At 42.0% G+C, this 25,340-nt stretch overlaps 2 protein-coding genes across 12 annotated transcripts in view; one reads left to right on the top strand and one right to left on the bottom strand.

Annotated features, from left to right (window-relative positions):
* The first annotated feature begins 814 nt into the window (after positions 1-814).
* Positions 815-7,435, top strand: guk1b (guanylate kinase 1b). Of its 2 annotated transcripts, XM_037769885.1 has the most exons (9): positions 815-930; positions 2,036-2,151; positions 2,396-2,437; positions 3,699-3,815; positions 4,895-4,991; positions 6,018-6,156; positions 6,419-6,503; positions 6,585-6,670; positions 7,297-7,435. In XM_037769885.1, the coding sequence occupies exons 2-9, from the start codon at positions 2,040-2,042 to the stop codon at positions 7,324-7,326; spliced, it is 708 nt and encodes a 235-aa protein (XP_037625813.1). In that variant the 5' UTR covers positions 815-930; positions 2,036-2,039; the 3' UTR covers positions 7,327-7,435. The 2 variants fall into 2 exon arrangements, with proteins under 2 accessions (XP_037625813.1, XP_037625814.1); XM_037769886.1 differs by lacking the exon at positions 3,699-3,815.
* Positions 7,436-7,971: 536 nt separating this feature from the next.
* obscna (obscurin, cytoskeletal calmodulin and titin-interacting RhoGEF a) overlaps positions 7,972-25,340 on the bottom strand; it is a 49,476-nt gene continuing 32,107 nt past the window's right edge. For 7 of the 10 annotated variants that reach the window (XM_037769874.1, XM_037769873.1, XM_037769877.1 and 4 more), the window contains 31 exons: positions 24,930-25,088; positions 24,362-24,539; positions 24,121-24,234; positions 23,789-23,956; positions 22,031-22,133; positions 21,802-21,931; positions 21,618-21,723; positions 18,959-19,067; positions 18,062-18,192; positions 17,870-17,982; positions 17,293-17,461; positions 17,059-17,146; positions 16,773-16,973; positions 16,607-16,667; positions 16,438-16,515; positions 16,168-16,340; positions 15,995-16,021; positions 15,725-15,877; positions 15,210-15,255; positions 15,008-15,085; positions 13,166-14,894; positions 12,792-12,920; positions 12,547-12,669; positions 12,083-12,250; positions 11,807-11,912; positions 11,203-11,442; positions 10,585-10,808; positions 10,452-10,466; positions 10,114-10,210; positions 8,796-8,945; positions 7,972-8,681 (listed from right to left, as the gene is read on the bottom strand). In XM_037769874.1, the coding sequence (XP_037625802.1) occupies positions 8,501-8,681; positions 8,796-8,945; positions 10,114-10,210; positions 10,452-10,466; positions 10,585-10,808; positions 11,203-11,442; positions 11,807-11,912; positions 12,083-12,250; positions 12,547-12,669; positions 12,792-12,920; positions 13,166-14,894; positions 15,008-15,085; positions 15,210-15,255; positions 15,725-15,877; positions 15,995-16,021; positions 16,168-16,340; positions 16,438-16,515; positions 16,607-16,667; positions 16,773-16,973; positions 17,059-17,146; positions 17,293-17,461; positions 17,870-17,982; positions 18,062-18,192; positions 18,959-19,067; positions 21,618-21,723; positions 21,802-21,931; positions 22,031-22,133; positions 23,789-23,956; positions 24,121-24,234; positions 24,362-24,539; positions 24,930-25,088 (5,547 nt within the window). In that variant the 3' untranslated portion in view covers positions 7,972-8,500. The remainder of the gene's footprint in view (positions 8,682-8,795; positions 8,946-10,113; positions 10,211-10,451; positions 10,467-10,584; positions 10,809-11,202; positions 11,443-11,806; positions 11,913-12,082; positions 12,251-12,546; positions 12,670-12,791; positions 12,921-13,165; positions 14,895-15,007; positions 15,086-15,209; positions 15,256-15,724; positions 15,878-15,994; positions 16,022-16,167; positions 16,341-16,437; positions 16,516-16,606; positions 16,668-16,772; positions 16,974-17,058; positions 17,147-17,292; positions 17,462-17,869; positions 17,983-18,061; positions 18,193-18,958; positions 19,068-21,617; positions 21,724-21,801; positions 21,932-22,030; positions 22,134-23,788; positions 23,957-24,120; positions 24,235-24,361; positions 24,540-24,929; positions 25,089-25,340) is intronic. The other 3 variants (XM_037769878.1, XM_037769879.1, XM_037769876.1) reach the window with 3 other exon arrangements.

The raw sequence follows: 25,340 nt of genomic DNA, 5'->3' as shown, positions 1-25,340 counted from the left end.
CTCCAGCGTGCTCTAGTGGAGCTGCTGAATAGACTGGTTGTACTGGGCAGCTTCCAGGTATGAATATGTGTAACAAGGTGTTCCTAAAACTATCCTGGATAAATACATTTTAAGACCAACTCTGTGTAGAAGAGTTATGTTGATAGTAATTACAGTATATTGACCTCCTTAAAGGTAAACAATGTGTAAAATTTAGAAGGATCTATTGGCAGAAATGGAACATAATATTAATAAGTTTGTTTTCTTCAGTGTATAATCACCTGAAAATAAGAATTGTTTTTGTTACTTTAGAATGAGTCATTTATATCTACATACAGCAGGTCCTCTTCACGGAGCCGGCCTCCATGTTTCTACAGTAGCCCAGAACGGACAAACCAAACTCTGGCTCTAGAGAGGGACATTCGGGTTTTCGCGTTGGCCACCATAGTTCTCCTACACGCTTGACACACGGGAGAGGCTTCAGTTGGTTGCAATCTGCAACCTCACCACTAGATGCATCTGATCTTACATACTGCACCTTTAACCTTCTTTTCCTTTCAAAGCTGAAATCCCAAAACCTGGTGCTTAAAAGCAACAACTCTCACTAATGAATTCCCTAGTAAAAGCACACAAAGCTTCTACAGTAGATTTCACGATCATTTGTTTATGAAAATGTTCGACCTTGCCCACGCGGTCTTGTGACCTGCTCGAGGTGTGAGCTGTATGGACGGCGTGGATAAAAACAAGCCAGCATGCACGCATGTGATTGGTTCACTGAGCTGAAGGGAGGTGGTGGTAATTCAGACTGACAGTGAGCTGCTTCAGTGAATCACACACACACATTCACACACACACACACACACACACACTCATTGTAGTCCATTGAGAAGCCTGTAGCTGAGGAATCATCTGCTATTGAACGTTTCTACGACACAGACGGTGTGAAGAAAGGTAAGGAGGATTTTTTTAACTACACAACAAACAGACATTCAATTGCTAATGTGATTAGTTTGAGTTCAGGGGCAAACCTCAACTAAAACTATAGAAAAGCTGTATTATAATTGTATTGCACTGTAGAGCTCAAGTACAGTCATACTGCACATTCATAATAAATGTCTGTACAGTTGCTGTTTGTTTGAGTGTGCAGTAAATGTAAAGTCACTAAGAAAATGTTGCATTAAGGCAACACTAAACATGCTAAAATAGTAGTTTGGCTCCTTTAGATGATTACAAATAGTTTGTAATCTGTTAAAAACAGTTTTTCTGAGTGCTAAAATATTAACAAGCTTGAGAAAAGGAAGAATAGTTTGTGATTTTATTGATCTCTTTGGCTGTTCTTATCGAAAACTGCAGGTGAAACCAGTGAATAATTTGTAATACCAAGATGTTGAAGGAAGATGTTGGATGTTTTGTTTTTTAATGTTACGGACTTTGACTGTATTATCAAGTAATTGTATTAATGGGGGATTCTGAATGAATTGATTCAGCAGTGCCCCTAAAATATCATCATCTCTTTAGTGCAGCAGGTAAATGGGTCAACTGTCCCGGACCCTTCGTGCCGCCTGGCCCAGATCCAATTAATCCTGCCGGCTGACCTGCCATGATTTCATTAACAGGCTCTCTTAACATTAACCTCCTCCGGGCCTCTGGCTGTCTGAGGAGTCAGCAATTAGGATGTATTTAAATATTTCAATTAAGGAAATATAAAGTACCAATTAATTATAAAACCATAATAATGTAAGAGCAAAGGTCTGCTTTTAACCTGGTATGTGCGGGTTGGGATGTTTCCTCCTGACAGTGTAGTGGTTAAGAGGATTAACTTTACTGCACCTTCGACCATTTGGCAGGATAGTTGCTGAGCTTTATAATAGAAAAAAATCCCTCATTCCAAACCACTTTTTTTAATAAAAGATTCACACTAAAATGCCCTGTATCCTATTTTAGAAGTGGTTGCCCCACCTTCAACGCTGCTGGCACAAAACATCTGAATTTAATCTGCTCTGGACAAAATAAACTTGAGCTCCCTCTGTCCCTGTCTGTCCGCCGTCTGTCTCAGAACAATGTCAGGACCGAGGCCCCTTGTGCTGAGCGGTCCCTCCGGAGCCGGGAAGAGCACTCTGATGAAGAGGCTGATGAAGGATCACGAGGGCATCTTCGGGTTCAGTGTGTCACGTAAGTTTGTGTACCAACTGGTTGTTGGACTCCGTCACAACAAGTGGTTCAGACAGTGATTCCTGTCCTACTTCCTTCTCAGACAGGTGTCACTGTCTGATCCTGCCAATAGAGTCTGTGTTATATCAGTAAATCTTTTAATCCTGAGACTTTTTGCACTTTAATTTCACTTTAATATCTATCAAGAGATGATTCATTACCTTATTTATGGATGGGTTTTAATGGTGAAATCTTCTCCTCACAGACACAACAAGAAACCCTCGACCAGGAGAGGAAGATGGCAAAGGTACAGTCAAAATAGACAGTTGTTGGTGACACTTTTAAGCACCTCCACACTGTTGTAGGACCATCATGCTCTATGATTGTCACATAGACTGTATATAAAGATGGACGACATGAAAGCACCCCAAAACATCTCAATCGCCCCCTGGTGGCTGGCTGCAGTATAGGTCATAAATTCCACCTCCTCCATGTTAGCGGATGGGACATGAGCTGAACTAAAAAGTCAAAGTACACCTCAAATAAATTTTTCCCAATGATGGTTTCTGTCATTTTAGGTCATTCTTATCACACTGATGTATGTTCAAGTATTAATTTTTTCTGATAAATTTGGTTTTAATTAGTTATTTGATGCTACTAGCCACTTGGTCAGCGCCCCTCGGCATTGGAGACCAACGCACGGGGTAACCCTCTTGCGTCACTTTTGGATGAACCAGAGACGACGTGCCAATATGCACTCGTTTACATGCACAGTGTTCTTTCAAATTAAACTGACTAACCTCACTGACTCGCGACTCGACTCAAGTGATTCGACGGACGAGTCATGTGACTAACGACTGTCGTGACAAAATAAGTCAACATAACTTTTAGTTTCACATGGGACACGAACAGCGGTCTCATGGTTGAAAGTCTTGTGTTTGTTTAACCCCTCTCCCATCCTTAGTGGATTCTCACGCTATTAATACTGCGTCACTCGCTCCGACCGTCGAATAAAGCCGCGGGAGGGTTTACATTGGAGTTAGTCGAAAACCTGGTTCGTCACATACTGTTGCTAAAGGGCGCCTCCGTGCGTCAGTTTCCGATGCCGAGGGGTACTTACCAAAAGGTGGTATTTGACAAGTTAGGAGTGAGAACGGGCTGTTCGGGCGGGTGACCTCAATACTGCAGCTCCACCACCCGATCACTACTGCGCAGACTCTGGCTCCAAATGACGTCAAAATCTCAGGATGGCATCTCCCGTATCCCGATATGTTGGCTTCATTTCTGCACAGTGGGAGGAAGTGGAGATGTGTTGTCCATCTTTATATACAGTCTATGGATTCTCCATTTAGGAGCCCTGGACTTGGATTTGAATCTGTAGATCTGTGATAAAGGGGCATTTTACATCTCTTTGTTTCCCAGCCTTTCCTACCTGCCCGGTCTAAAATGACGCCCACAACACTTCTTACTCCCAAGTGAACTACACGAATGGTTTTGTCCCCTCCCTAGGCTAGCTCTTGATATAAAGGGATAAACCTCTTTCTCTACCTTCTTTGCTTTCTCCTTAGGGCTGAACACGCTCCCCATGCTTCTGGGGGCTACTTTACTGCCCGTAGCGGCCGTCTTCTCCTCTGAAGACTTAGAAAAGTCTACCTCATTTTCGTGTCTAAACATATCAGATGCAGGTGACTTCAATGTGACTCCTGATCACAGTTTTTTAAGGCGGAGGGGTTACTTTCATAATTCTGGCACGCTGTCATTTGATTTTACAAACAAAAAGAGAAAAGAAAAAACGTTTAATTACGTAAGGAATCGGGATCAAACAGTTTACACTTTGGAGTAAAAAGCTTTTGAAAATAGCCCCCTGTGACGCCTCGGTAGTGATTCCCATTTCCAGTCCCGTGAGATTTTGTGTGTCCTATTTTCCCGCTGTAGCTGATGGAGCACTGATGATTTGCAACCAACCATTAGCATCCCAGGAGAAACATTCATAACGTTAATTCATTTTGGGATATACAGGATAAATCTGAGCTTTTCAAAAACTACTGTCCTGTCCCACTGGCACTGAATAGATTTTTGTTAACATAACAGTGGATTTTGCTCACTCTGGGACAAACTCATGTTTTGATCTTACATATAAACATTTCATATACTGCAGTTTTCCTGAGTGCTGTTTTAAAGTAATCTCTGCCTTGTTTTCAGGCTTATTATCTATGTTTACAGCACAGCCAGATTGTTTCGCTTCAGATTGTTACTTCAGTCTGAGCAGACTCCTTCATGTTCTCATGCTAATGATTGTGTGCCATCACAGCGTCCATCCATGTTAGAAGTAGTAACGTGTTTGTTTCCAAAAACTCTGCTGTTTTAGATCCACAGAGGTTTTTGATGTTTAGGCCTATGGATCTGGTATAGACAGTATAATGTGCTCTGTATTTGTTATACTAATGGCATCTTTTAGATAGTATTTGACAAAAAAACATGTTTCTCATCTTTGCATGCTTTTCCCCCAGATAATGACTGCATAAGCTACTACACACACAGTCTCAACACCATATACTTGAAGACACACCGTCAGCTATAAGCAAAAATACATATCCAGTAAATTGTAAACAAGTTCAGCCTTTGTGCCTGGACTTTCTTTAATTTTGCATGTGTTCCCTGTGATGAAACTGGACTCATCTTCTTTTGATCTGCATCACCTCTCTTTCAACATTTATTTCCGTTGTGAGAGAACTATATTCATTATTAATGTTGCATCTTACAGACTACCACTACACAACGAGAGAGGCCATGCAGGAGGGGATTGACAACGGAGAGTTCATCGAAAACGCCGAGTTTTCCGGCAACATGTATGGAACGAGGTAAATATCTGCATCTCTGCATGGATGCCACCTTATTTTTCACCACACAACCTTAGAAAATGTCTATGATTTAGATCCGTGGTTCCCAACCTATTAGAGTTGTTAGATTGGTGCTAGACCACCCTGTTAATACAGGTGCGGGCCTCCATTTGTATCAAGCGGGAGAGCATATAGGTTTTTGACCGAAGTGAAAATGTTGGTTATTTTGAAAGGCTAAACGGCAACAAATATGGATTGAAGCAGAATATTTTGTTCAATTTTGCTACTAAGAAGCAAAAAAATATATCTTTTTAGATAGTTTTATATACAGACTTTTGTATACATTTTCCAGTAAATGATTTTAGTTATAAATGAGCAAATCCAATTTTGACAGATTCAGAGCAGCCAAATCCTGGCGCACCCCCTGTGATCTTTGGTGCCCCTCTAAGGGGGGCCCGGACCCCAGTTTGGGAACCACTGATTTAGATGCACGATCGCTTTTTGTACACATTTTATCTATCTTATGCCTCAGTTTCAATAACCATTAAGGGACATTGTCAATGCTGTTTCAGAAGCTTTTCCACCCAGAGGATGAAAATCTGAAAGAAAAGCCGAGTTAATATGAGTGAAAAGACAATAAAGTACCAGTGTCACTGATACTGGTTCAACTTATTTCAATAGAAACTGAGACAGTTGTCTTATAAAAGACTACCCTCAGGCTCAACCACAGGGATCAAGAGGATGTATAATAGTCAGGTGGCAGATGGTGGATCTTTAACCCCCCTTAGGTCAAAAAGAGCAGCGCTGCGGATCAGCGCTGAGTGTGTCACGTTTAATCTCTTCCTCTTATTCTGAAGATAACATACACCCACTGAACAGCTTGGATTAATGCAGAGATCCTCTTACTTTAGTCACTTCGTGCGACAATCACAAATTGACACGATTACACGCTCAACACCTGGTTGGATATCGTCAATGGTCAGATGTATAGTATAGTCCTGCTGGTTTTGAATGATTTTCTGACGTAACGATGCATTGATTCTCTAGTAAAGCTGCCATAGAAGACGTGCTGGCAAAGAACCAAATCTGCATCTTAGATGTGGACATCCAGGGGGTAAAGAGGATTAAAGAGACTGACCTGAACCCCATCTACATCTCCATCCAGCCTCCCTCCATGGAGATCCTTGTAAATGTCCAACTTACATACATTGCATTAATGTCATATATCGTAATATTTCAATGCACATGTTATATTCATTGAGCTCTGTTCTTGCTTGTGCAAATAAGGCTGTCAAAGAGTAACATTTATTTTAGTTTTTTGTTGTTGTATACTTTGCTCACCATATTACATTGATCCCTAGATTTCCTTTGAAAACAATGTGACAGCTGTTTTGTTTCTTCGCGGAGCAGCTCTCGGTTCAAAGATCTTGTTTCACTGTTTTTCTCAGGAAAAACGTCTGAGGGACAGACAGACAGAGACAGAGGACAGTTTACAGAAACGCCTGGACGCAGCACGTATCGACATGGAGCTCAGTAAGTTTCTCAGCAGCTCTACTTGGACATGATGCTGAAATAAAGACAACCATTTGCAGATGATCCAATTCTCTTCTCTAGGTAACGAGCCCGGAGTGTTCGATGTTGTTATCGTCAATGATGACTTAGAGAGGGCTTACGAGGAGCTGAAAGATATCCTCAATGAAGTGAGTAAAATATATTTTCTCTTACTTATTTATCAAATACGGTGCGACTCTTGTCTGCCACATGTTGACCATTTTATATTCATCATGACGGTCTTGACAAAACCATTAGTTAAAGAGGACCTATTATGCTTATGTTCAGGTGCATACTTGTATTTTTGGTTCCTACTACAACATGTTTACATGCTTTAATGTTCAAAATTGCTTTATTTTTCCCATACCGGCTGTGCTGCACATCTCTTTTCACCCTCGGAAACACTCACTCTGTTGTGATTGGTTAATCAAACCAAACTCTTCGGACTCCGCTCCAGCTCCGTTCTAACTAGCTTTGTTTGAGGGTGTGCCAAACTATCTGCTAGGCAGGTATTATGCAAATGTGTTACTTGGTGACATCACCACGTTACAGAAGAAAAGGCAGGACTTCAAGCGAGGCGTTTCAGGCAGTTCAGGAGCAGTGATTCTGTGGGGGAGAGTAACTCCCTTTGGGGTGGACTTTGGGTTTTGTAACTTTGCAGACCTTTTACATGCACAAAAAATATATAACACACTAAAGGAAAGGGAAAAAGCACAAAAGCATAATAGGTCCTCTTTAAATGCACAAAAAGTAAAAGTATCGTCTCTCTTAACAGGAAATCCAAAAAGTTCAGGAGGCCAAATGATGAGAAGGAAACAGAAACCCAGAAGAACCAACACTTGTGACTCTGGCCTGAATAACTCCATCTTCACTCACTTCATCTGAAATAAACTTTCCTCGAGAAGAGTTTGTTTTTCTTTTACGCTTTACTACGTCATATGGTCGGAGGTTTGCTCAGTACAGTTTCATGCCCACTGATGCTCAGATGGAAGAGAAGGACTCTGAATTGAAAGATGTTTGTTCTTGACTGAGGGAATTGGGGTTTGTGTTAGATTTAGTCAAAGCAGTGGTTGATATCTAGGTGTGAACATCCTGACCAATACATCTCTGCCAGCTGGCTCAGCTGCTATGTTAAAGAAAAATAGGTACAACTGCCAAATTCAGTGCTACATTTGGTCTTTATAAAACAAAGTTTGGCACTGGCTTAAGTGGAGTACACATCGGTACCACCAGTCAGCAGATCACCGCTCAATGGTTACATTTATTTGTTTTGTTGAATTCTAATACAGTAGAAATAAATCCACTCATAGTTAAGTATATGACTGTTATATTGTGTTATTTAAATAATTACATGCTGCATATTATTTAATTATTATGAAAGAAGAAAACATTTTCATGCATGTTTGTGTGTTTGTGTACAAATGAGACTGAATAAAGAATGTGAGGACAATGACGGACCACTTTCGTGACGTTTAATTAATCGTTCATTTGTCAACTCATCCGAAAGAGTTATTGACCCAATTTTTAAGTATTATGAAACTTAGAAGCATTCAATAAAACCTATAAATCTAATTAATTTCCCATTTGTACATTATAACTTTAAGGCAACATGTGTACATTTTTAAATAAAACATACCACTCAGAAAAGTATCTGCCTTCTCTATGAAGAAGAATAGCACAGAAAACAGTTTTAAGGCCAAACACATGCGTCTGTCTGATACTGAGGAGCAAAACAACAGTTTCTCATGCACTCTTACTAAACCTTATCCCTGATATGTTTCCATATAAACTAAAGCACACAAACATATACAAGCTGATGGATGAATACACTTTGAAAACTCATTAAGACGCATCACATGTTAAAAATCAGAGGATACTAAAAGGATTTTAGAGCCACACAGGAAACTATCAGCTGAAATGAAATGTGCTGCATATAATAAGGTGGTATAGTTTCTAGAAACCCCCACAGTGTTACAGCATTACTGGAAGAAGGGACCCTGGAGCTTGGTGCGGACCTGGTCTCGTTTCTCCTCCTTCTGCTTGAGGTAATCTTTAAGCTTGTCAGTGGAGAAACACACTTTGGAGTGTCGACCTTTGTGTGGGGCGCGATGGGCTCTCAGCCACGGGTTCTGGAGACACTCAGCTGCAGTGGGTCTCCCCCTAGGAAGTTTTTTATCATATTAAGATACATATTTATGTTCCTAGTTCACTAATCCAAATTTTTCACATAAATAATCTCTCTAATGCAAACTGTATTTTGAAAGAGACACTCACCAGGATTTGTTATTCAGGCTGCTCTTCATGAAGTTCAGAGCTCCCTCTGACAGACCGGGGTAACAGCGGCCAAACTGGATCTTCCCTTTCTTGATGTTTCTGTCCTGCTCCCAGCTGTGCTCTGCATGGAACGGGCTGTCGGCACTCAACCTAGTAAAGAAAGGAAAGAAAACACACATACATTATGCAAAAATGCAAACAGTATATATCAGTAAAGTAGTTCATTCAGCATCTCAGGACTACAGAAGATTCAGTCAGTGTTAACATTTCATAATCCACGGACAACTACTGGACTGAACTAATCAGCCTACATAATTAAAAAGATGTCCTGGGCTACGTTCCAAATCACATACTTTTTCATTTTACTTTAAGTATATACTGCAGCTGCCCTTACAAAGTAAGTACTTTTGCATGCAGTATGCATACAATTGGGACTTTGTATTAACATTATGCCTTGAACTTTGACCCTCTAGCTCATATATCCACTGCACAGAGGATTGTGGGTCAGAATAGTCAGAAAAGCATGCTGGCTTGAATACTGCAAAATGTGACCGGATGTAGTAGGACATCCTGGTATTTTTAGCATACTGCATTTGACATACTATGTACTGGGACATACTAAATATTTTTCTGGCATACTAGATGGTGTGGTAGTATTGGTGTTGGAATGCTCAGATGGTCTTGGAGTTTTGTATAGTCTACTTCCTGTTTTATTTTGAAAGTTACTCCCCCCATGTGTCATGTTTAGTTTTACTTCTTGTGTGTTTTCCCCGCCTGTTTTTGCCACACCTGTGTTTCATCTGTTAATTAGTCCCTTAGGCTGTGCTTTCCTCTGTCAGTTCGTCATCATTCCTTGTTGCAGTTGCCTTAGTTGCTTGTTTCTACATTCCAGCCTCGCTCCTCATGTTTAGTTTTCTTCGGTGTTCCTAGTTTGTGTTGGATTTATTTGGGTTACCTGCCTCTATTTGGACTCAAGCTGTAAGTCATTTTTTTGCGTATGAAATCATTGAAACTCTCACTGCTGCCACCTCAACTCTTCATCTGCATTTGGGTCCAAATCATAGACTGTATATAAGAAGTGGACAGAAACAAAACGTGGATGATTCAGTCTTTAAAATTATTAATTTTTGTCGTCGAACGATAGCTGCTATTCTTAAGACAAATGTCAGACTTTGTTCTGATATTGTGATAACTATTGCAAGTTTGGGAGCTACATTTATGAAATCACAAATATATATATTTTTTTTAATTGTAAAGTTGTAAGAATATGGTTGACTACTTTCTTAAAACAACACATGTTGTGTATCTCTATACTTACATGATGAAGGACAGAACTCCAATAGCCCAAATGTCAGTTTCAGGCCCGACACCCTGACCCTCCAGGATCTCCGGAGCTTTAGGAAGGACAATGTAAACTGACAAAACAGACAGACACAGGATATTGTTCATAAAGAGGGGTGTTGTTACTGGCAATGTCACATTCACCCACATGCTGAATTTTAGGAATTAGGTAAATGACTCAAACCAGAAAGAAAAAGAAAATAAGACAATGGACTTGGGTTTGTTAGGCTATGGTATCTAGGGTCAGCTGAGGTGGATGAAGTTAGGCTGAATTATTTCCATCCATCAATCCGTCCTCCCTTAAAGAATGAGTACCTTTGCTGCGGCAGTCTGTTGGAGGTCATGACAGTCAAAGGTTTAGTACATTAGAAAAAACTATGAAAAAACTATGCAAGCATCGACACCTTACACTATTTAGTTTGAAATGACACTAGAAAAACATCTGTACCTTTGCTCTCCGACAGGCCCTGGATGTGCTCGACATTGAGAGGCTGACCGGGTGTGAAGGACAGAGCCGTGCCCAAGTCAACGATCTTCACGTGGTTGCAATCGTCCACCAGCATGTTGTCAGACTTCAGGTCCAGGTGGACGACTCGACGGCTGTGAAGGTAGTCGACCGCACTCAGGATCTGAACCAGCAGCTCGCCGACATGAGTCTCTGCGTACAGATCTCTGAGAGGGCATAAACACAGAGACAGAGGGTTGTTAATCCACAAATGGCTACAGGTTGCACAAAATAACCTTTATAACATACAGTAGGTCTGAAACAGGATATAGATAATAATAATAATAAGATATTACATTGATTAGTTACAGTAAGTGTCCATTTGGCACATCTTCACATTTTCCACTGTATTCTTAGACTAACTACAGTGTTTTATTTTGGATTATATAGTGATCAGTTCTGCCTGGATTATCTCTCCTACAGACCCCTTACAATAGGACAACATAAGGAGTTGAAAAGAGAATTAATATGGAGGCTTTCCACTGTAATGGACTACTTGATATCATTCCTCAGTGTATAAATCCAAACACAAACGATTTGGTTTCTCAGGCTTTCCTTTACCTCGCTGCCAGACTGTAGAGCAGCTCCTTGCCGGGACAGAGCTCTTCCACTAACACCAGGTAGCGGGACGTGAAATAGGCAGTGTGCAGCTGCACCAGGTGAGGATGATGAAGCCTCTTCAGCAGCTGATATTCCCTCAGCACCAACTGTCTCTGCTCTGCCTGGTAAGGGGTGATCTTGGCAACAAACACTTGGCTGGTCTCGACATCCCGGCACATGGTAACTACGCTGAAACGACCCCTGAGAGAGAACAAAACAAAAGAGTAATTGTATGGCATATTAATGCCTAGGAGAAAGTGGAAGGAACTATATTAAACTATCCTTTTATCCTTTTCTGTGACACTGAATAAGCAGGTAAAGAATGGATGATGGTCTACATACTACTGACATACTTCCTTAAAGACTCTTAAATTCTGTTGGAAAATAAAAAACTTAAATAAAAAAGGGGAAAAGTTTCAACATAAAACCTGAACGAAGAAAAACATCATTATGTTTAAACAAACAAACAAACAAATACTACAATAAATAAATAAAAACATTTTTATAAAAGATAAGTTACAAATAGTTTTGCTCAAAAATTGCAGCTTCTACTTAAAAACCCCACCTGTTAATCTCAGAGAGGAAATTGAAGTTCTTGTGTGTCGTCTGTTGTTCTGACCCAGTGACCTTTGACCCCAGTGACTCAGTCCGGATTAGAGGAATGTGAATCTCTGTAATGTAATGTAATGTAATAGCTGTTATAGTACACGTCATTTCTGTTTGAAAACACCAAACCAGTGAGGCAAACTCCTGATACATTTACAAACTCAAAAAATGTGTATTAGATCACACATGTGCCACAGCAAACATGCAACATCATGTTTGAGAGTATTTTACTTGCCTTCAGGATGAGTGGCCATAACAATGGGTGCTGAAGCATCACTGAAGGGTCCTGCTCCTGTCTTGGTGATGCAGCCCATCCTGAACACATAAGAAGCTCCTGTGGGTAAGTCCTTCACCACATAGCAGCTCTCAGTGACCTCCTCCGACAGGACCGTCCACTCAGCACCTGAGGAGGCACATTATACATGAGTTTTACTCTGAAATCCACACCTACTGCACATTTTAATGCTCTCTCATAGATTCAATCGGTCAGCATTGACTTAAGACTTACTGGAAAGTAGCCAGTATCAATTGGCAAGATGCAAAAAAATCTGTTTTTATCATGAAATATATTGTGTCAGGATAAGAATATTCATCACTGTGTGTTGCAAGCACACTAGCCTTGTATCGTATCCCATCCTATCCTTTCCTATCCTATCCTATCGTACTATATCGTATCGTATCGTATCTCTGTGAACCCACCATCTGTACAGTACTGCACACAGTAGGTGACAGGGTCACTGGACTGGACTGGTTTCCAAACCAGCAGGACTCCACCTCCATCTAACTGGAGCACTTCAGCCTTGTTGGGACGGACCAGCAGATCTGGAAATTATGGAGCAGGACAAACATACTCAGTCAGGCTTATAGCAAAAATGATGATAGCAGGTTTTCAGGCCATTTCGGACCGGAAATACGTAATCCACAGAATGTAGTTTATTCACTACCTTTGGTCTTTTTGAATGCAGGTATTTTAAAAGAAGGCAATAGTTTGGAGGTCCTCTTTTTTGAACCCTCAAGACCACTGCTATGGTGCCTTTCAGGTGGGATGGGAGACGATCCTTTTACTATTGGCCCTGCTGTAAAAGACAAACAACAACAAAAGGAAAAAAAGCATTAGATTGGATAAAATGACAGTGTAGATGTACAGTATAACATAACTGAGACTAGAGATGGCTCAGGTAAATTAAAATAAAGAAATAATGCCTTTATCCCAATGTCTACATAATGTATGTTTCGCGTTTTTCTTAATATGGATGCTGCTTAACATGATTTTCTGTTTGTTGATCAAATAAAATAAGTATAATGTGCAATAGCTCACCTCCTTTACTCACATCCTCGTTACTAGAAGACCTGGTAAACAGCTTGGTCAGGCTGGAGGCTGAAGCTCTCATCTTCTTCCTCAGAGACATGGTGGGAGTATCCGGCTTCATGATCTCTCCTAGCGTGGGTCCTAGCTCTGCGTTGTCCAGCTGCGAGTAGGAATGGCCGGTCCAGGACTGCCTGCGGAAGATCTTCAGCAGTCCCAGCTTGGGTGACCTTCCTGTAGGAGGCCGGGCATCTTCGAGGACCGGAGCGGATGCGTGCCTTTGGAGGCCAGAGCTTTCCTTCTTGTCCCTTGCTCTGGGAGGCCTTTCTGGAGCCTGCAGAGAAGAGAGGCTGGGACTGGGGCTCGCTGTTAGCGGGGTCCCTGGCTGACCTCTGCTGAGTAAGTTGGGGTTGGAGCGGGTGCGATTACGCGGCGGTGCTTTAGGAAACGAGCTCCTAGGTTTAACCTCTTGGAACGAGCATGGGGATCGTGAAATCAGAGGCTCCCCTTGATCATCATACCCTTCACTCTCTCCTGATCTCCCTCTGAGATGACCATGACTCAGCTCCTCATAGGAGCCGAGTCTACTTGAAGAATCAGAACCACCGTGCTCCAAAATAGATGACTCGGCCAGAGACCCCTGGGAGCCAGTGAAGGTGTCACCCGCTGCCTGCTCTTGACCCAGCCTGAGGCTTGTTCTGTCTCCAGCAGGGAGGCCTGAGGGAACAGATGGTCCACCCGGTGTGCGAGTCTCTTGTATTGGCACGACAGAGCCTCTTCTTCTTGTGGGTCGCCGAGGGCTCGGGATGGCCAACAAGTTCCTCCCTGCCACTTCATCATCTGTCAAATCTTCCTTCAGACTTTGAGAACCCTCTTCTTCACCGGACTTTGTGTGCTCGGGTGAGCTGGGAGATCGTCGAGAAACCTCATCGAGAGACCTGCTCCTCCGGTGAGGGGGCATGTTGGCGTGGGCGAGGGCAACGCCGCTGTCGAAGGAGCAGGACTTCTGCATCGTAGGCTGGACGGAGCCCCGTCTCTGGCCACGATTGGTCTCCGTCTCGTCCTCCACGTATTCAATAAGAGGCTCGTTGAGGCGTCCTGAAAAGCTTCTTCGGAGTGGTTTGCGGCCTCTCTCCTGCTTTTTGGCCTGGAATTTGTCCCGTAATGTCATGTGTCTCGCGGACATGGGTGAAAGCTGCTGAGAGGTGCTGTAGAAAGTGCTTCGGATGAGGCTGCCACGAGGGATACGACCTCCGTCACTCCCTGAACCCTCATCCCCATCAGACAGGTAGAGAGACTGAGTACTATCCCTGCTCAACCTACGCTCGTTTTGAGGTGTGTGCTGGCTGGACACATCTGACGACGCAACCGACTGCCTGCTCATACTCCGCTCTAGTACGCTCCTCCTTTCTACCATCTCCCCATCCTCCTCCTCCTCTAGTATCACTTCCTCTTCCTCTTCTAGGTGGAGTTTGGCAAAAGGCTCGGGGATCTGCGCTCTCTCCGTTAAAGGATCATACTCCTCCTCGGTTTCTTCCTCCTCCTCAGTCGGGCTGCAGTACTGGAAAAAATCCAAAGAGTCCGCCTCATCGTACTCAGACGAGGAACCACTACTCACAGAGGTGCTGCTGTGCTCCTGGGGCTCGCGGGGCACCGTCACCGCAGTCTCTCTGAGAGGAGCGTCCAACAGCTCAGGGATGAGCCTCAACGTGAGAACCGACCCGATGCAAGTCAAAGAACGCTGGGGAGGAAGATGAGAGAGATACTGGTGAAGATGATCAACATTACAGGAAACCAGTTAGTACTTTATTTTGTCCCCAGAGGTTGTGGTTTCGATGAAGACAGGCAACTCACCTGCCATTTCCTTTTAGAGATGAAGATTTTCAAAATCTTCGTGTTGATCTCATCCGTATCTTCCCCTGCATGTTCGTCCTGTGAACACAGTTACAGAGATCTCTTTGTTTCGTTGTTGTGTTCTTAAATTACAGTAAAATAGTATGTTTTTGAATCCAGTAAAGCTGGATTAAAACACAGATTGAGCTGTATTTCATCTCACCTGGAGCCATTCGTGGCTCAAGCACTCGAAAGCAGATGGTCGCTTCCTGGGTAGAGGGAAATTGGGAGTGGTCAGACGTGTGTTATGTGGCACCATGAAACCACATCTAATAGCGGTGTCACGGTGTCCACCACGACATCGCTGCAACTGTGTGAGAACTAACCACTGGAGGTGGTGAACAAAAGTATATTTTTATATTAACATTGAATCAAACGACTATAATGTGAAAGGGGTGATAGTGCAGCCACAAAGAATGATCATTCTAGCTAGTGTAGTAGTTTTATGCAGCTTTAACAGGAATACATACAAAATTGGGGTTGGGCTATACTTGATTTGTTGAATCAGAAATGGCACTGATATCAATGACTGATGCTAACAGACTCCTTTATGCTCATTTGTCACATGAAATGGGACTTTGTTTCCTTTTCACAAAATAGTCAAAGAAAACATCTTTGATGACTTTGAGAGACTGAGTTTATGTGTCAGCGTAAGCAATAATAAAACCGGTTCCCTACTCTGGATCTGGCTGAAGGAGCATTTGGAGAAAGTCCTGAGCCTCAGGGCTCCTGTACGTGACGTCAGGGGCGTCCCAGTTCAGCGTTCCCTCCCCCACCCTCAGCAGCGTGGCGCGGTCCGTCGCACCCGTGAAAGGGCATCGGCACACCAGACTATCAGGACAAAGATAAAGCGTGATGTAAATAGTCAACAGAAACTTTGGTGATATGCACAGATAAGCTATATATTGAAGATTTTGAGAATATTATCAAAAGTGCAGTGATACATACCACAGATAGGCTATAACACCTACAGACCTAGCAAAGAGAATAAGAGATATTAATGTAACGGTCTATTGCAAATCCTTTTTAGCTTTTATTTAAATCTCCGGGTCTAGAGAGAAATTATCACACACAATAAAAATACACAAATACTACATGATGCAAGTCTCAATTAAACTCACCAGATATCAGTGGCCACAGTGACTGGTTCTTGGTGAACAACCTCAGGGGCAACAAACTCTGGTGTACCCAGTGTGCTGTATTGGTGTCTGGACGCGTCTATTTCCTGGCAGAAGCCAAAGTCACAGATCTTGATCTCATCTCTGGGCGGATACACCATTAGGATATTATCAGGCTGTAGGGAGTATAAAAATAAAATGGAGTTACAGTAAATAACCGCAAACAAAATAACGGCAGCCAATAATGCAATAATGTTGGACCCAAAATCTCACTTTAATGTCCAGGTGCAAAATGTTCATGCTGTGAATGTGACCGACTCCTTCGAGGATTTGCTGGACGTACGACTGAACCTGAAATAAAGAGTAGAATATCAGTCAAGAGCCATACATAATATTTGCAAGATAAAAAATAATTTTGTAGGGAACAAATGTAAGCGTGCACCTCTTTCTCTGAGACGGATCCTTTCAGTAATAAATGGTCCAGAAGTCCGTGAGAACAGCAGCTAGACATGGTGTTAAAGAACTCTTAATTGAGTATATGAATCAAATTTCAACAAACTAAACCCACTGTGAGGAAAAAATGAAGTAGCATTTAACAGAGAGGATACATTTCTGTGATGAGCACCAGAGTGCGTCTGGTACAAAAGAAGTCCAGCAGACAGGCCACTCTGGGGTGAGCCAGACGGGACAGCAGGTCTCTCTCCTGGAAGGCCCTGGTCCGAGTGCTGCTCCGCAGAGGCAGGAACTTGGCGGCAAACACTTCACCTGTTCGTCTGTGGACGACACGCTTCACTACCCCGAAGGTTCCCCTAAAACACAGAGAGATGATGTTGATCATATCTTAACAGGGCTCATGGGCAGGTTGGACTGCATCAATGTAAAACACAGGTTTACCTTCCAATTTCCTCGTGGACATCATAGACAGAGAACAACTTCCTTCTCTTCCCCAGCTCCACCTCTCTCTCCTGAAACTCTAGTGGGCCTGCAGAGAAAACATCAATCACAATATATTCCTTATCTTCCCTACAGCAGTATCATTTTGTGACATGCTTTGGGCCTACATTGCAGTTAGACCTGATGAATTAATCCATGGCTAAAGAACTAAAATAATGATGCATGTTGTCTCACCTTCCTCCACCGTCAGCTCAGCCTGACACGAGGCATGGCCCGAGTCATTGTAGGCGAGGCAGGTGTATATGCCGCTGTCCTCGCCCTCTGGGCACACTATGGTCAATGAGCAGCGGGCGCCATGCTGTACAATCTCCACATTCTCATCGGCTGCAAGCTCCTCTCCATCCTCCAATCACAGAAGAAAGAGTAATTAATTTAATAGGGAGCTCCAGATTTACAAAATCTGGTCCAACTTTTGTCTTGTGACCCCTTAAAACAATGTAATGCTCTCCTGTGACCTCTGTGACCTATCAAGGGGTGGAAGTTTAACCCCAAAAGTATTGCATGCTTTATTTATTCTCAGAGGATTCAGTGTGACTGTAAACTGTTTAGTATTTTACAAGAAAAAAAAACATAAACTAGAGAGAAAAGAAAAGAAAAGGATGTGAGATGTATTTCTTAAAAGTAACTTGCATAGTAGCAATATGATATTTTTTCTATTCCAAAAACCAGTGGTTATCACAACCCAGCCACCCAAAGGTTTTCCTGCAACCAACCCCTTCAGTTGGAAACCACAGATCTACAGTGCTCTTACCTTGTACCACTGTATATTAGGAGTAGGTCTCCCTGTGATGATGGCAGTAAAAGCAGCTGATTGGCCAGGCTCTACACACAGGTCTTCAGTGGGAACCTGGATGGATGGAGGAGCTGAGCAGCAGATTAGATCTAGTTAGTGATCACACAAAGTTTGATAGAAGTCACACTCAAGTCAAAGAGGCAATAATACCATCTGTGATTTCCTGCATTTGCTCTGAGATGTAGATCTCCTCTTCTTCTTCCAGGTAACACGGAGGCTGCTGTACCACCTGGTCCACGGATGTCGGGGCAGCAACAGCCTCTTCAGTGCTACGTTCAGCTCTGGAGACAAAGATAAGGTAACAATAAAATACTACTTATCACTCCAGGGAAAATCACTTTTTTGTGTATCTATTTTTATATTGATTTCTAATCTTTTACCATCCAGTTTAATGTCACAATCATGACACTAACTATTAAAGAGGAGCTATTATGCTTATTTTCAGGTGCATACTTGTAGTCTGCTCTGATTGGTCAGCTGGCCCACTCTGTTGTGATTGGTCAACCAAACCAAACTCTTCTGATTCCGCTCCAGCTCTGCTCTAACTAGCTTTGCATGAGGGCGTGCCAAACTAGCCACTAGGCAGGTATTATGCAAAGTGTGTTACTTGGTGACATCACCACGTTACGTAAAAAAAGGCAGGACGAGGGCAAATTTTTGCCTGTCCGCGCACATCCAAATTTTTCTAACTACGCGGACGCGGATGGGCGGCAAAAATGGAGAACTTTGAGGAGCTTTGAGAATGTCGGTTTGCCGCGAGGAGAAACCCCTCACAGAGTATAAAAGATAAAAAACATTTCCTTGTCACCACGTCAGCTCATGTCCGTGCAACTATCTTTGGCGTGGACTGTGGGCTTTGTAACTTTGCAGAACTTTTACATGCGCAAAAAAAATTATATAACACACTAAAGAAAAGTGAAAAAGCACAAAAGCATAATAGGTCCTTTTTAAATCAATCAACCACAAACAATATTTACCAGGTTGAGGCTGATGCCTGTTTACTTCAGAGGAAGGTTAATACAGCAATGTTAGTGTTACTAAACATACTGTTCAGGGTGTCCAGGAGGGAAGAGCATCTTAGCAATAGAGGTGGCGCTGAAATCAGTCTGTAGCCATTTCTTCACAAAAGCAGTGGACCAGCCCTCTGAGTCTGCATCTATGAAACCCAGAATGACACTCAGCAGGAAGTTAAGGGTCAGACACTTAAAATAAGTTTAAATATATTTTGAGGAATTATAATGTTGCACTGACTTTACTGCATCATTGGAAAAGTGAAAAATCACATTACCTTACACACCGGGGACAGTAATAATGCATTTCTTACCTCAATATGTGCAGGTTTAACCCCGCTAAACCCAACACATCAACAGGACGTGAGCGTATGCCCACTCCTGCATGAGCGTATGAGGGAACACCTGCCCAGCACATGACCATCTTGTGTTGGTAGGAGTGAAGAGTTAGCTGGGCATGCGTTGGCAAGAGGAGAAAGGGTTGAAATGTTGAGTGGTTATTTGTTGTTATCATGACAATGATGACTTACATGGAACGGTCCATGTGAAGAACCTCCTGCTTTAGGAATAGTGGAGGGAAGATGGGAAAACATGTAGGTTATTATGAACAATGGAACATGGTGAACTGGTGGCAAACATCCAGACGCAAATATGTATATTTATGAGTGAGACAACTTTATAGCCTGTATAAAGAATATTATATGTCAAACTTACAGTGCGTTTTCATCAACATATAATAATTAAATAAAATTTGGCGGAATCTTATTTGACAGTAATAGTGGTATTTGCTATCTCTGTAGTCAATTTACTGCTGTTAGTTTCTGGCAGAGGTGGGGCCAAGTCATTGTTTTGCAAGTCACAAGTAAGTCTCAAGTCTTCTCACTCAAGTCCCAAGTCCTAAACTTTGAGTTTTGAGTCCTAAACCAGTCGTATTGCGCTCCTCACCAAGCTAATAACCATTTGCATCTCTGTCTTTACTTTTCGCCTTGCACATTTTTCATATTTTGATTTGTTTTTTTGTTGACCACCACATAGTTTTTAGTTTTTGTAGCAAACAAAATCATCTTTGCTATAATTTTTTCCAACTGGCGCTTACATTACGTTCTTCATGGTTACGAAATTCTCTCATGCAACTTGATTGGATGCTGTTGGATTGGTTGGTGAATTAAGTGTTGACTTGCTGGGAATGAACAGCATTAACATCAGCATTAGTTGATTCATGAAATTAATTGATCCGTGGCGCACTTATTGAATAACCTACTTTTCAATCGTTGACCTTGGAGGAAGGTATCAAGTATTTTAACTCAAGTCCAAGGGAATTCATGAGAAGCTGATATTAAAGTCAAAGTCGAGTTGCAAGTCTTTTTTTTATTTTTTTCGAGTCATCAAATTTGTGACTCGAGTCCAAGTCACCTCTGCTCTCTGGCACCTTGAGGTTCGTCTGACTTTTGGATCCTAATATTCAGTCTAATGGAGGAAATGATGCCCTCTGTGGAAAGTGGAAACATGATGAAAAACACAAAAACATTCCATACAATTGATGTATCGATGTCTTTTCATGGGAGAGGATGCTGGGAATCACAGTATGGTGTCTATGTTGAATGGCAGCCACTAGATCCCCGTGGGTTATGGCATTAGAAAGTTGTTAGAAATAGTTATCGTTAGGTATTATGTCTTCTCACGTGACTGTGACTGTAACATTAACAATTCTTAAAGTGAACTACACACAGAAGTGAATGTGCTTGGCACTCAGCGCTAGTCAGAGGAACAGATGAAGTGTGCGTTGAAACATATTAGACCAAAGAGGAAAGGTTAAAATTGGTGATGTACAAGTATCAGGTCAGAGATGGTTGTATTTAGATATGGGTTTGATGAGGCTAAGGTCATGGCAGCCACTGATATCTTCATTCAGCAGAGACACAGACAGTGTGAACGTACAGTATGAATCACATGCTGCCTTAAGTTAAGTAACCTAGACAATCACTTTACTTAAATGGCAATACTAGAAATGGAAAACAAAAACGTGTATGTGTTAGGGCTCTAACTAACGATTATTTTCATTGTTGAATAATCTGTCAATTGTTTTCTTAATTAATCGATTAGTTGTTTGGTTTATAAAATGTCAGAAAATGGTGAAAAATGTCGATCAGTGTTTCCCAAAGCCCAATATTACGTCCTCAAATGTCTTGTTTTGTCCACAACTAGTTGACAATTCATTTAATAGTTCACTACTAATCGATTAATCATTGCAACTCTAGTAGGGGTGATTTTAGGTCATGCATACTACAATATAAACAATGCGGTCCATGCCATAATCCCTGGGGATCAAGTGACAACTGCTATGGTAGTTGGAACTCCGTATGATGTGTGAAATGGGAAAAAAGAAAATGTGAACAATCTCAAAATGGCATCAACTTGGTAGAATGGATGAGTGGTAGTGGTTGAAAGTGGAAATTGATGCAAGTTGTTGCAGTTTGTTGGAAAGTGAAGAGATGTCATATGATGTGGAGTAAAAAAGGCTGACAGGATCAGAAGTGAAGTGAACTGAAGTGGAAGTGGACAATGGCATGTGCTTCATCCCTTCTCAAACACAGCTGAACTGGTGAAATAAGTGTGGAGCGTCCACATGAAAACCCTGTTGTGGGTTCCCATCCTGTGTGGAGGATATTTACCTTCAGCAGCTCTGGCTTTCCTACCTTTAGGAGGTAAGTCCTGTGGTTGGTCATCCTCGGTGTCCATCGGTGGAACATAAGCTGGGCACAGCCCTGCCTTGCACTTGATGCAGCCAAACTCGTTCAAAAGCTAAACAACACAAAATATGTGATGTACAAAGGAAGATCTCTGATATCTTCATAGATTTTATCAATATGTGTTTTATACCTCACACTCATACTGTCCAATATCTGCCTCTGTTGCCCTGACGACCGTCAGACACAAGATGCCACTCCGAGCGTCATTCAGGATGAAGTATTTCTGCTGGTCAGTCAACTCTCTGCCATCTTTCAACCACCTGCCGAACCCAAAGGTGGACGTGTTTGACACACACAGTGACCAAAATATCATGTAGCAACTGCTGTGGTTACTTCTGCTCTGTGTTGCCATGCAGTACCTGATTTGTGGTAAAGGAGTAGTGAGTGTGGAGCAGGTGAACTGAATATCCTCTCCTTCAATGAGACAAGCGCTCTCCAGCCGGCACACAAATCTGGGTGGAGCTGGAGAGAAGCAATAATAGATTTTAACAGGTCAAAGATAAGCACAGTTCATAGTATATTTGTGTAGGTATATAGAGCCTATATTGGATACCCATTTCCTGCCTTTTAGTAAGAGATGTTGTGAATGAGGAAATAGAGTGATTTAATATGACATTTGTTGAGAAGAAGAAATACATTAAAGTGTCAGCTGTGCCCCTATTAGTATGTCCCAATACATAGTATGTCAAATGTAGTATGCCATAAGTACCAGGATGTCCTACTACATGCGGTCGCATTTTGCAGTAACAAGCCAGCACGCTTTTCTGTCTCTTCTGACCCACAATCCTCTGTGCAGCGGATATATGAGCAAGAGGGTCAAAGTTCAAGGAGCAATGTTATGATGAAGTAGTATGTCCCAATTGTATGCATACTGCTTTGTAAGGGTAGCTCCTGTACATACTAAAAGTAAAAAGAAAAAGTATGCGATTTGGAATGTGCCCTATGATTACTGGCCGAGTGACGCTATCCATGGTGCTGAAAGGGATTTAATTCTGCCATGTTAAATTGGCATTTAACCTTTTGGGGGGTTTTATTGTGTATGATACCATGCCATATGTGTTCGCAAAAGGGAAAGTGAAAATATCATGCTACTTGATGAATTAAAATAAAAAAAAATTTATGAAAATATTCCTGCAAATGCAGTGGTTAAGTTCAAGTTCCGAAATTATTTTATTAAAGTTCACAATTATTCTATAAAGATTACTACAGGCTTCGTCGTCTATATAGGCCCACTGTGGTTCCTGATTTATTTTCATGAATAAAAATATTTCAAAAACATCCCCCCGCTAATTTTTTTCACAAATCGCACCCTCATTAGTAGTATAGTAATATTAGCAGCTTCAGTAGTTATAGTAGTAATAATAGTAGTACATGTAGTAGTACTAGTATATCTAATATAAGTAGCCATCACAATAGTAAAGTAATGGCAGTTTTAACTGTAGCAGCAATTGTAGTAGTGATTGAAGTAACTGTAGTAGGGGTATTGATAGAAGCAGTATTATTAGTAGTAGGTAGAACTAATACTAGTACTAGAAACCACAATGGCAGTAGTAGTAGTTGTAGCAACAACAATAATAGTAAGTGTGACAGCTATAATCCCAGTGGTAGTAGTAGTCGTAAAAGTTAAGTAATAGTTGTTGCAGAAGTTGTAAGTAGGCCAGTGGCAGTAGTAATAGTAGTAGATGTACTAGTGGATCTAATAGAAGTAGCTGTCATAATAGTAAAGTAACAGCAGTTGTAACAGTAGTAGCAATAGTACTAAGCGTGACAGCTATAATCACAGTGGTAGTAGTAAAAGTTTAGTAATACTAGTTGCAGAAGTAGTAAAACTAGCATTGGCAACAGCAGTTGTAGTAGTTGTAACTGTAATTGTGGCAGTATAGTAGTAGTGGTAGTAGTAGTAGCACTATAGCACTAGTAATAATAGTTGTAGTGGCAGTATGAGCTATTTTAGCAGCCTACTAGTGGTATTGGTAATTGTGATTGTAGTCATAGTACTAATGTGATGATGAAGTAGTAGTAGTAGTAGTATTAGTATAGATGTCCTGTATTCCTCTGTGACAGTGCATGTACTGTACGTACAACAGTCACCAGACGTGGCTCCTCCTCAGACTCACCGCTCACCACGACCCTAGCCAGAGTCCCAGCGCTGCCCATGGAGCTGGTAGCGTAGCAGGTGTACTGTCCAGAGTCCTCTGCAGTGAGACTGTCCAGGATGAGACTGCAGTTGCCTGAACGGTCTGCTGTGATGATGTGACGTGGGTCGTCCTCTAAAGGAAGGCCATCTGAGAGGTGGACATCGGATGTTTACCGTGAGATCATCATTGTAACCAAACCACACAGTGCATGTATGCCTGTACACTTTATCCTTGGATAAATTACAGTGTTTCTTGTAACACCATGGTACAATATGTGCAGTATCTGCATATCTTAATAAGCTATTTCTGACCTTTGAGCCAGCTGACCACCGGTTTTGGCGACCCCGTGACCTTACAGGTCAGTTTGACTGTCTGTCCTATCTTTGTTGTGCAGTCAGACAACTGTGACTCAAACACCGGTGGGCCTGTTGATAGACAAACATAAATACAGAAGCATTTAATGAAGATGTTATGCCATATCAATTCCATAAAAAAATGTCTGACCCTCAACATTGACCATGTGATAGTGTTATGATTCATTGTCACTCTTACTGTTAGTGGGCAGGCTGGACCGCTGCTGCAGCTCCTTCAGGTCCTTGAGCCAGGAGAGCTTCACCAGGGTGGAGCGGCCCTGCAGGGTGTACCTCCTCACTGAGCCCCTGTGCTCATGCCACAACCCCCAGGACTTTTCATCTCCACCCAGAGTCTCCTTTATTTCCACATCATTCAGCTATAGGGTAGATTGAAAAGTGAGAATGAGAAGAGGAATGGTCATCACATGTGGCCAACTGTGGTATTAAACAGTTTCTTTAGCCGTGACAGCGACGTAGGTATTGTTTTCACCTCATGTGTGTGTGTGTCATTATGGCAAAATGTGTCTGTTTAACCAGGTAAAAGTCTCATTGAGATTAAAATCTCTTTTTCAAGAGTGACCTGGCCAAAAGGGCGGTGGTCCAAGCAAGGGCGCCGGAAGTAGGAGGGTAAGAAGTGGGGAAGGGGCATTGGCCCCCCCACTTTACGCCCCTGGCCCGATTTGGCACCGTGGCTGGTGTTATCCTTTCGCAAGACGGTCTCTATAGGTTTTGTATTGCTTCACCTGCTGTCAGAAAGTAGATCTTACCTTCATTTTGTTCTTGAAGGTGCAGGTGTCACTGTTCATACTGGTGTCTCTTTTCAGTTTACACAGTACAATACATTCCCTGAAGAGGAAGACTTGTCTCTGATGCCCTCTAGAGGCCGTCTTCATTTCTGGAGTTTCCTCCCACACTGTGAAGACTCCCTGAAGGGAACACGGCAAGTGTGGATCATACAGTCTTTTTATCAGAGTACAGAGAGATATACTAGTTAGGCAGTATTGTGGAACAAAGTTATTAGTTGAATTGGTGCTGAAACTTGGTAATAGAAAAGACTGTCTTACACACTGTTATAAAAACATAATAATCATTTTTTTCTTGAACTTGAAACTCATTTCAGCTCAAATGAAATCTTCACTTTTTATCACAGCCTTTTCACAAGTTTTTGACAAAAACTG

Source organism: Sebastes umbrosus, chromosome 5, assembly GCF_015220745.1.
Source record: "Sebastes umbrosus isolate fSebUmb1 chromosome 5, fSebUmb1.pri, whole genome shotgun sequence".
NCBI lineage: Eukaryota > Metazoa > Chordata > Actinopteri > Perciformes > Sebastidae > Sebastes > Sebastes umbrosus.
The sequence above is the reverse complement of the archived record's forward strand: the minus strand, read 5'-3'. Positions and strand labels throughout refer to the sequence as shown.